Genomic DNA, 12,066 nt, shown 5'->3' with positions numbered 1-12,066 from the left:
CTTAACACAAGTCTCCTCATTGCAATATAAATAGTTATAAATTTTACAAAATACCTCATGTGATGTAAGTCCGTATTTATATTAATATATTATAAATGTTACTTTGAATTGCTATTACCTTAATATCTTATAAATGTTAAAATATATACTCATCTCTTTATTTCCTTGACAAGTTACCATGTTACAATGTAAAAAAGGCACAACCTGCCCTATTCACTCAGTTATATGTAAACCGATGTGATATCTTGATCGAATGTCAGTATATAAAAGCAAATAAATAAAACACATAATTTTCTTTAGTTTTTCTAATAGCAATTAGTAACGTTTCTCATTCTAAATTCAGCAAAAGTGGAGATAAAGGCTATATAGTAGCAAAATAAATTAAAGCAGATACAGACCAAAATGGCCCATCCAATATCAGTCTAGTACCTCTACCTAGAACAAAGGAATCTAAAGGAATATTATTCACAAATAACATTGCCCCAGTGGCCCCTTCACTGTGTCATTTGCATAAAAGATTTTCCAAAACTAAACCAATCTAAAACTTGAAACATTATGCTCCACCCAGTTTAAGTCTTTTTAGCATCTAATGAAATTGGTACAGCCAGAATCTCCATCTCTTACCTTTGTGCAGTATATTTCATGTCTTGCATTCTTTGGAGTATAGCTCTTAGAAAACCTAAGTGATCTTTTCCTAGCGTGTAGCAGATGGACTCAGGAACAATGGTATAGTGTACTCCTTATAGCAGTTGGAGACTGAGTCAGATTTCAATCTGTCAGCACTACATATATCCGTGCAGGAAGCTCTGCTCTTCAGTATTTCTCCGTCTCCTTAGCTGTTTGCGACTCTACATACGCTTGCACAGCGTTAGACGAAATCCAAACCAAAGAAGAAAGAAAATCTTACCTCTACAAGACGAACCCCGCTCTCCTGCGGTGGTACCTAAGGGTCCCTCCCCCAGTCGAGAATTCCTGAGGTGATTTCCGAGATCCCTCAGAGGTAAGCCTCTGTCCGGTAGCCGGTTCCTGGCGTGGGCTCAGCCCCCAGGAACGGGAGTGGCTGAGAGGCAACGGGTGCAATACTGAGCTCGGCGGTGAAGGTATTCCCCTCTCCCCCCACAGCTGGAGACCGCCCAGCACGAGACCGGGAAGCGCCGAGACAAGATAAGGTAGAAAACTTACTTTAAGTCTCCGGTCTCCGAGGCTCGGTGAGCCACACAGATCACCGTCCGGCATCTGTCCCATTGGGTTGAGCAGCCCCGTTCAGGATAGGCCCCGATCCGGCGCTAAGGTCTTTCCAGGCAGCTATGACCCTGCAGATCGCTGCCTGCTGCACCGTGGTGACACGTGCCTGCTTGTCACTGTCCAGGGACGTAACCACATCCATGTCAATATTAGAACCGGCGATATCTTTCCTCACGGATGCGACCTCCAACCTGGTGCGCACCTCAGCCAGGGGCGTCTCATCCATAGTGGCAGCCAAAAGGCAACTCTGGCTCTGAAGTTGGTCAGCCGATGCAACTTCCAAGACGAAACTCATGAGAATGCCTTTTAAAGGTGCCCTTCTGTTCGGGAGCGAACTGGAGAAGTTAGCCAACAAATGGGGCGAATCCCCAGTACCTCTGTTACCGGAGGACAGGAACAAAAGAAACCAACGTCCCTCTCCCCGAAGATCCAAGGGCAGAGGATCCCAGCATTTCCGACCATACAAAAACACATACCAAGCACCTCGCTTCGCAGGCAGGGGCCAGTCCTTTCGGAGCAGACACAACAAGAGAGGAGCCGGCTCAGGTCCAGGCCCCAGCTGCACCCCACAATGAGAATCAACAGACCCATCCACAGGCAGAAGCCATAGGGGGCAGGCTTGCCCTATTCTACCAAAAATGGGTCGAATAATGTCTGACAAGTGGGTCCTAACCATCATTCGAGAGGGATACTACCTGGACTTCCACAGTATTCCTCCAAACAAATTTGTGAAATCACCGTGCCACGCCCCCTCCAAGAAGGCGGCGGTGGAAACCACACTAACAAAACTACTCACCCTAAGGGCGATAACACCGGTGCCCACGCACCAACAAAATACTGGGCACTATTACATCTATTTTATCGTCCCCAAGAAAGAGGGAACATTCCGGCCCATCCTGGACCTCAAGTCCGTCAATCGCTACCTGAGGGTCCCTGATTTCCGCATGGAAACCCTACGCTCGGTCATAAGGGCAGTACACTGGGAGAATTCCTGACCTCTCTGGATCTGTCAAAAGTCTATCGCCACATCCCGGTCCATCACGACCATCAGCACTTTCTACGATTCACGATACTGGACCAGTTTCAGGTGCTACCCTTCAGACTAGCTACTGCCCCTCAGACGTTCACCAAAATCATGGTTGTGGTGGCGGCAACACTGAGGAAAGAAGGAATCCTCGTACATTCATATCTGGATGATTGGCTGATCAGGGCAAAATCTCCAGAGGAAAGTCACCAGGCGACCACCAGAGTCAAGAATCTACTGCAGAATCTTGGGTGGGTCTTCAACACAACCAAGAGCTGCCTGCAAGCCTCCCAATCACTAGAATACCTGGGAGTCCGGTTCAACACCAAACAAGACAAGGTCTTTCTCCCCCCTACAAGGAGAAGGAAACTGATGGACCAGTTGAGAAACCTGTTAACCTGTTTCCACCCCAAGGTATGGGACTACTTCCAGGTCCTCGGCCTCATGACATCAACACTAGAAGTTGTACCATGGGCAAGGGCCCACATGCGACCACTATACGTTTCCTACTGTCGCGATGGAACCCAATGTCCCAGAACTATTCCGTTTGCCTCCAGCTCCCGGCAGAGGTGTGGACCCAGCTCCAATGGTGGCTACAAGACCATCTGAGCAAGGGAGTAAGGCTATCCCCACCGACCTGGGTTTTGCTCTCCACGGATGCGAGCCTACGAGGATGGGGGGAGCCCACTCTCAGGAACTGACGGCCCAGGGGCAATGGGACACGGAAGAGGAGGGATGGAACATCAACCGACTGGAAGCCCGGGCAGTCAGACTAGCCTGCCTTCAATTCAGTCATGTCGGACAACGCCACAACAGTTACCTACCTCAACTGGAGAGCCTCGGATGGGTAGTAAACTTAAACAAGAGCTCCCTACAACCGTCCCAGTCGCTGGAATACCTAAAGGTCCAATTCGACACCCGAGAAGACAGGGCCTGACCTCCAAGAGAAAATTAAAACTCCAGAGTCGTCTGCAGGCCCTGTGGAGTGCCAGCCGGCCCACAGCTTGAGATTACCTCGGCCTCATAGCATCCACTCTGGAAGTGGTGCCCTGGGCGCGGGCTCACATGAGACCATTGCAACGCGCCCTTCTATCTCGATGGAGCCCACGATCACAGAACTACACCGTACGCCTGCCTCTACCGGCCAGAGTGCGGTATCAGCTACGATGGTGGTTGCAGCCCGGCCACGTGAGCCGGGGGTCAAGAATGTCCTCCCCAGCCTGGATTCTGCTCACCACAGATGCCAGCCTGAACGGATGGGGAGCACACTGCGAGGAACTCCCCGCCCAAGGGCGGTGGACCAGAGAAGATTCGAGGTGGAACATCAACAGACTAGAGGCACGGGCAGTCAGGCTAGCGTGCCTGCGATTTGCCCACAGACTTCGCGACAGAGCGGTCAGAGTGATGTCAGACAATGCCACCACAGTGGCATACATCAATCGTCAGGGCGGAACCAGAAGCAAACAGGTATCCCTGGAAATAGCTCCCCTGATGATTTGGGCAGAAGCAAATCTCCAGGACATCTCCGCCGTCCACATTGCCAGGAAGGACAACACGACGGCAGACTTCCTCAGCAGAGAAAGCCTAAACCCGGGGGAGTGGCAGCTGTCGCCCACAGCTTTCCAGATGATTGTGGATTAGTGGGGGACGCTGGGCATGGACCTATTAGCAGACAGGTCTAACGCTCAAGTACCCAGATATTTCAGCCACAGGCGGGATCCGCTATCCCAAGGGATCGATGCCCTGGTACAGCTGTGGTCTCGAGGGATCCTGCTATACGCTTTTCCTCCATGGCCCCTGCTGGGCGCCATTGTACACAGGATTCAGCGACACAGAGGCCTAGTTCTTCTAGTGGCCCCGGACTGGCCAAGAAGACCCTGGTACGCAGACATGAGAAGACTATTGGCAGGGAACCCTCTACCTCTGCCTCCCTACAGGGACCTGCTGCAGCAAGGTCCCATCCTCCACGAGGATCCGGCTCAATTCTCTCTTACGGTCTGGCCATTGAGAGGGCTCGACTGAAGAAAAGGGGATACTCGGAGCCGGTTATAGATACACTCCTCCGAGCACGCAAGTTCTCCACATCCCTAACATATATCAGGATCTGGAGAGTTTTTGAAGCCTGGTGCGACACTCACGGCACCAATTCGCATGCTGCCAAGATTCCTATCATTTTGGACTTCCTACAAGATGGACTTCAGAAGGGTCTGTCCCTCAGCTCCATCAAGGTTCAGGTAGCAGCGCTGTCTTGCTACGGTCCCAGGAGTGACGGCAACACCATTGCCAAACACCCAGATGTCTCACGTTTCCTGAAAGGAGTCAAACACATTCGCCCGCCACTGAAGTGGCCAGTGCCCTTGTGGAATCTCAACCTAGTATTGGAATTTTTGGCTGGATCAGCCTTCAGGCCCCTTCGAGGCCTGTCCCTCCGTCTATTAACCTTGAAGATGGTATTCTTGCTGGCGGTGTGTTCAGCACGCCGCATCTCAGAGCTACATGCACTATCCTGTCGTGATCCATTTCTCAGAATTACTCCAGAGGCTATCCATCTTTGCACTGTTCCATCCTTTTTACCCAAGGTGGTTTCACACTTTCACCTCAACCAAACCATATCCTTGCCTACCACGGAAGGTTTGAAGAAGTCTGAGGAAGGTCGAATGCTACGCCATCTCGACATCGGCAGACTGCTGTCCAGATATCTGGAAATGTCAGAAGCAGTACGAAAGACTTGACCACCTGTTCGTCCTGCACAGCGGGAAGAAGCAAGGGGAAGCGGCCTCACGGCCAACCATCGCCCGCTGGATTAAAGAAGTTATCAAGGCAGCCTACATAGAGGCGGGAAAACCACCGCCTCTACAGGTCAAAGCTCATTCTACCAGAGCACAATCTGCCTCTTGGGCAGAAGCTAAGCTGCTGTCGCCTGCAGAGATATGTAAAGCGGCGACGTGGTCCTCCCTCCATACCTTCTCCAGATTCTACTGTCTGGACGTCCAGGCCAGGGAGGACACAGCATTTGCGAGGGCAATCCTAAACTGTCCTCGGGCAGCCTCCCGCCCAGTCCGGGAGTAGCTTTTGTACATCCCATTTGTTTTGAGTCCATCTGCTACACGCTAGGAAATGTTGAGATTACTTACCTGATAATCTCCTTTTCCTTAGTGTATGCAGATGGACTCAGCATCCCGCCCGGCTGCTGGCATACATGGGAATTCACCGAACTCACGGTAAGCCATGTTTTCTTATAATAGGCCATCCACCCTGCCCGGTGTCGACGCCTTCCGGTTGTGATCACTGGCGGTCTCCAGCTACTATCAATCGGTCAGGGTAATCCTGTTCATATAATTGATCGGTCAGCTACAGCTTTTGCAAGGAAGATTACTGATTTGCGGCACTTCCTTTGGGGGTATATGTACCCGTGCTGACGTCAGATCCGTCTCCAACTGCTAGCACGAGCACACAATACCCATTTGTTTTGAGTCCATCTGCATACACTAAGGAAAAGGAGATTATCAGGTAAGTAATCTCAACATTTCATCAGTTTGACTATTTTTTATATTTACTTTACATTTCTGACAGCAAAATATTAATCATGCCCTTATAATTGCAGAGAGCAGTCTTTTTTATTGGGGACATTTATGCAAGGAAATATAGTTAATGAAGATTTCAAATAGTAATATAATTTTAATATTGACATTTCTCAAGATCCCTTACTAAAATATAATTAAAAAGTGTTCACAATGTTGTATTCTTAGATCCATTTCACTGGGCATGGCTTCCTCAAGCTAAAGTTCCTTTTACCCAGGAAACCAGAGACTTGATTCTCCCTCGTATCTCAGACATGAACTTTGTGCAGGATCTTTGTGAAGATCTTTATGAACTATTTAAGGTAAGATTTTTGTTTGTTTTTTTTTAAATAGTGCAGAGTAAGGAATAATTAAACCCCCAAACTGTTAATATTAACTTAATGCACAGATAATACGTATCCAGTTCAAGAAGGGGAAGTTTTAGGTCAGTTCTACATTTATGACTTCCCCCATCCTGAAGCATTATGGAATCTGCAGTATTTTTCAAGTGGTAGATGCAGGGACTACTAATAGCGCAACACATTGATGTAAGTTCACAAACCACGACTGGCCAAAAATCTTCTTCTTTCAACTTGGGACATTTTATGTAGCTCTGTTCATGTATGTAAAAATTCTCCTAGGTTGTCTTAAGTGACTAGCATCTGATAGCGTTTTATTACAATGTGTTAAACTTTGCCTATAACGCCTTATGTTTTAGAATGAGTAGCAGGCATGTGCTTAGCTCTGCCACATTTCACCTGTTGCAGGTTGGGGACTGGTATACTATTCCACTTCAGGAAAGTTGCAGGTAGTTGTTTTTTTCCTTTTAAGACCACAAATATACCATAGATATGTTGTCTCCCAATCAGTAGGCAAACAAGATGTATGTGGCTCTTCTTTCTCAGTAAATCCAGATGTCACCGGGTTGATGTTCTTGGAATCTGCTTCCCTAAAATTATTAAATCAGGGAAAGATAGGCCTGAAAGGTGCCCCAAGAGGTCATCGGGTTTGGATTTCAAACTCTGTCCTCATGTCCATTCAAAAGATCTAGTTTTCAAAATATCCATAGTGAATATTCATGAGAGAGATTTGTATGTAAACTTGGCAATTGGTATGTTTTAATTCTGAAAACCAGACCTCCTGGGGGATGGCAAGAGTCAAAATTCAGAACCAAATGATTAGCAACTCAGTATTTATTTTTTATTTAAAAGGACTTATTGCCCGTGGCCTCCAGCGTTCGGGGTGGCTTCCATTGTACCCAAATTACCCATGCATATTTTCTTTTCTAGTGTTATCTTAAATGTTCCTAGCGTGTAGCCAGATGGACTCAGGACCAATGGGTATTGTGCTCTCCTGATAGCAGATGGGAGACAGAGTCAGATTTCAAAGCTGACGTCACCCTACATATACCTGTGCAGCATGCTTAGCTCTTCAGTATTTCTCCATCTCCATAGCAGGTGCGGACACTATCCAAAAGAGAATAGTGTAACATTTACAGGAAAGAGAGAAAATTTACCTGTTAAAAAGAGATCCCACTTCTCCTGAGGTGAAACCTAATGGTCCCTCCCACAGTTGAGACTTTCCTGAGGCAATTCGATATCACTCAGAGCTGAACCTTGGTCCGGCAGCTGATTCCCAGCATGGGCTTAGCTCCCAGGGTGGCTGAAAGGCAGCGGGTACAGATTCGAGCATGGCGGTGAAGGTATTCCCCTCTCCCCCCCGCAGCTGGAGACCGCCCGGCACGCGACTGGTAAGCGCTGAGACCAGGTAAGGTAGAAACCTTTACTTTCAAGTCTCCGGTCTCCAAGGCTCAAATAGCCATACCGACCTTTCTCCCGATGAGGTTTAAAATAGGGTTGAGCAGCCCCCATTTGGCTAGGCCCCGATTCAGTACGAGGGTCCACACACATGGAGATCCTCCGGGGGGGGGGGGGGGAATCGCCAGCACCATTTTTCCCCCTTGACCGGCGGTATGCGTGGGGCAGGCCAGAGGCCTAACTTGAGCGTGCCCGTAAGGAGACACGCTTAACTGCGTGCACATCTGAGCTGTGTGCACAGCGGCGCGCACAACAGGGGCACACGCACAGCTGCGTGCAAAACTTGCAGCGCACACAAAGTCAGTTGTCCAATCGCTCGACTTGTGCACATGTCGTACGCATAACTTCTGCGCATCTGGCGCACGCAACTAAGCACATCCGCGCGCATACCTCCGTGCACGGATGACTTTTCAAGCCCTACGTGCGCACAAACTATGGCACCTCCATCCAAGAAAGCCAAGGGACACTTCCTTTGCCCAGCCTGCCACTTAAGAGCCACGCAGCCTGAATTGGAATCCCTCCTGTGCCAACAGTGTGAACAGGCCCAGGGAGATCCAAAACAAGATATCCTTTAGCCAGGAGAGGGATCCGGAACCACGGATGATGGCACCCTGGACCTAAGTATTTCCAACTCTGCGCCCCCACAGTAAAGTACCTCCGGGGCCCCCACTACAACCCCTCCTGGGATCAACATGGACCCAGGAACCTTCTTCTGGGTGGAATTTTTTTAAAGGGCTGCAAACCTTTATCCAGGCACAACCAGCCCCTGCTGTCCACCCGACTTAATCCCTGCCGGAAGCACAAGTCCTTCCCGGCACCTCCCGAGTTCCTAACTTCCCTGGACCTATCCGAAGCCTACCTTCACATTCCAGTCCATCAGGACCACCAGCGCTTCCTGCGCTTTGTGATACTGGGCCATCATTAACAATTCCGGGTGCTACCCTTCGGACTAGCTACTGCTCCCAGAACCTTAACCAAATTTATGGTGGTAGTGGTGGCAGCACCGAGGAAAGGAGAAGACCTGGTACATCCTTATTTGGACGATTTATTTATTTATTTATTTATATTCTTTTTTTATACCGAAATATAGCAGAGTGCCTTCATTCCGGTTTACAGTGTAACAAATTCATACAATGAACAGTTATAAAGTCTAAATATAACACAAAGAGAGAAATATATATATATAACATATAACATCTCGGCAAAAGCAAATTATAACATGTTATAATCATTATATCATTATGTTATGATCAGGGCAAAGTCTCAGCAGGAGAGTCGCCACGCAACCACCAGAGTCAAGAATCTACTACAGGAACTCGGGTGGGTCGTGAACACAGCTAAGAGCTGTCTATAGCCCTCCCAATCACTAGAATACCTGGGAGTCCGGTTCAATACCAAACAGAACAAGGTCCGCCTCCCTCCTCCAAGGAGAAGGAAACTGACGGACAGGAGCCTGCGAGGGTGGGGAGCCCGCTGTCAGGAACTGACAGCCCAGGGACAATAGAACAAAGAAGAGGCGGGATGGAATATAAACTGCCTGGAAGCTCGAGCGGTTAGACTAGCCTGCCTATGATTCAACCACAGACTCCGCGGCGAGTCTGTCAGTCATGTCTGATAACGCGACAACTGTTGCTTACATCAATTGCCAGAGAGGATCCAAGAGCCAGCAGATGTCTCTGGAAATAGATGCTCTCATGGCGTGGGTGGAAATAAATCTACAAGGGATTTCGGCCTCCCAATCACGGGAAAATGCAACGTCTCAGCGGACTACCTCAGCAGGGAGAGCCTAGACCCGGGGGAATGGTAACTGTCGGACATGGCCTTCCAGTTGATAGTAAATTGATTGGGTCCCCCAGACATGGACCTACTGGCAACTCGTCTCAATGCCCAAGTCCCCAGGTTCTTCAGGCACAGACAAGAACCACAATCTCAGGGAATTGACGCTCTCATCCAGAACTGGGCAGAGGAAGACCTTCTGTACGCATTCCCACCCTGGCCACTACTGGGCAGGGTCATCCACAAGATAGAACACCAAAGGGGACTAGTTCTACTAGTCGCCCCGGATTGGCCAAGAAGACCATGGTACGTGGATATGCGAAGACTACTGGTGGGGAATCCTCTGCATCTACCGCCACACAGGGATCTGCTTCAACAGGGACCGATCTTCCACGAAGACCCTGCTCGATTCTCTCTTATAGAATGACCCTTGAGAGGACTAGCCTAAAGAAGCGTGGCAACTCAAAAGCCGTGATTGACACCCTGCTCCAGGCACCGCAAGTTCTCCATATCACTGTCCTAAGTACGGATCTGGAGAGTATATGAAGTCTGGTGTGAAGACCGCGGTCGTCTCCGGAGGGCAGCCAAGATTCCCATGATCCTGGAATTCCTACAGGATGGCATGAAGAAGGGGTTGTCTCTCAACTCCCTCATGGTCCAAGTTGCAGCACTGGCCTGTTTCAGGTCCGAAGGGGACGGTATCAGACTGTCAACTCATCCTGATGTGTCGCGCTTCCTGAAAGGAATTAAGCTACTCCGACCACCCCTAAAATGGCCAATGCCTCTATAGAACCTCAACCTAGTACTATACTTCCTAGCAGGAGATTCCTTCAGACCAACACACGGTCTGTCTCTGTCTCCTGACCTTAAAGACAGCATTTTTGGTCGCATTATGCTCAGCTTGGCGTATCTCCGAACTTCAAGCACTATCCTGTCGGGAACCGTTCCTCAGGTTCACCCCAGGCACCATACAGCTGCGTACGGTAAAATCCTTCCTGCCGAAAGTGGTTTCCCAGTTCCATATGAACCAAACCGTATCCTTACCATCTCCAGATGAGCACAAGGATTCGGAAGACTCATGCCTCCTTCGCCACCTGAATCCTATTCCGATACCTAAAAAGATTGGAACCCTTGCGCAAAAAGATCACCTGTTCGTTCTTCACAGCGGGAAGAAACAAGGGGAAGCGACATCACAGGCAACCATAGCCCTCTGGAACAAAGTAGTAATCAAGACAGCCTACATAGAGGCAGGAAAACCATTACTTCTACAGGTCAAGGGGCATTCTACAAGGGCCCAGGCAGACTCCTGGGCTGAAACCAAGCTGCTCTCGCCAGCAAAGATCCATCGGGCAGCGACATGGTTCTCCCTACACACCTTCTCCAGGTTCTACCGCTTAGATGTTCAGGCCAGGGAGGATGAAAGGGAAAGCTAAATTGATATAAAGATATTTGGCTCACTTGAAAGACCTAATTTTTAATTTTTGTATTTTTTATATTTTTTATTTTTATTGGTTTTAAAAAATAATATAAAAAATACAAAAATTAAAAATTAGGTCTTTCAAGTGAGCCAAATATCTTTATATCAATTTAGCTTTCCCTTTTTTTCGCTGATTGCTCCTTGAGTTTGCTTAGCTCTTTTGTTTTTTCTTTTTTTTTTTTTTTTTTTTCAGGCCAGGGAGGATACAGCTTTCGCAAGGGCAGCACTAAGTGGGCCACGGGCAGCTTCCCACCCTGTAGGGGAGTAGCTTTTGTACATCCCATTGGTCCTGAGTCCATCTGGCTACATGCTAGAAAATGGAGAAAATGGAGAAATTACTTACCTGATAATTTCGTTTTCCTTAGTGTAGACAGATGGACTCAGCATCCCGCCCAGGGCTGCTCCAGAAATCGAGAACCTCGGATAACAAATCTCGAGACTAAACAAATATGGGTAAGCCACGGCCTACCCCTAGTTCAAGACACCCACAGTTGTCTGGTGTCGGCGTTTATTGTTTGAAGGCACTGGCGGTCTCCAGTTTAAAAAAAATATATATATATTGAACTGGTGTATATGTATGTGTGTGTGTATATGTGTATGTATATGTATGTGTGTGTGTGTGTGTATATATATATATATATCAGTTCAAGGGTAATCAAGTATTAAGCAGCATATATCCACACTGACTTTTCGAAGAGAATACTGAAGAGCTAAGCATGCTACATGAGTATATGTAGGGTGACGTCAGCTATGAAATATGACTCCATCTCCCATCTACTATCAGGAGAGCACAATACCCGATGGTCCTGAGTCCATCTGTCCACACTAAGGAAAACGAAATTATCAGGTAAGTAATTTCTTCAATTCAAGGCCATCGCGGAAAGATTAAATGATTTCTTTGCTTCGGTGTTTACTGAAGAGGATGTTGGGGAGGTACCCGTAATGGAGAAGGTTTTCATGGGTAATGATTCAGATGGACTGAATCAAATCACGGTGAACCTAGAAGATGTGGTAGGCCTGATTGACAAACTGAAGAGTAGTAAATCACCTGGACCGGATGGTATACACCCCAGAGTTCTGAAGGAACTAAAAAATGAAATTTCAGACCTATTAGTAAAAATTTGTAACTTATCATTAAAATCATCCATTGTACCTGAAGACTGGAGG

At 48.0% G+C, this 12,066-nt stretch overlaps 1 protein-coding gene across 3 annotated transcripts in view; it reads left to right on the top strand.

The window, feature by feature from the left end:
* The window catches only part of PI4K2B (phosphatidylinositol 4-kinase type 2 beta), a 215,656-nt gene that overhangs the window by 160,839 nt on the left and 42,751 nt on the right, over nucleotides 1-12,066 (top strand). For all 3 annotated transcript variants that reach the window (XM_029590008.1, XM_029590019.1, XM_029590027.1), the window contains exon 8: nucleotides 6,019-6,152. In XM_029590008.1, coding sequence (XP_029445868.1) covers nucleotides 6,019-6,152 — 134 coding nt within the window. The remainder of the gene's footprint in view (nucleotides 1-6,018; nucleotides 6,153-12,066) is intronic.

This window comes from Rhinatrema bivittatum, chromosome 1, assembly GCF_901001135.1.
Source record: "Rhinatrema bivittatum chromosome 1, aRhiBiv1.1, whole genome shotgun sequence".
Taxonomy (NCBI): Eukaryota; Metazoa; Chordata; class Amphibia; order Gymnophiona; family Rhinatrematidae; genus Rhinatrema; species Rhinatrema bivittatum.
Note: the sequence above shows the minus strand (reverse complement) of the source record. Positions and strands in the feature narration are given on the sequence as shown.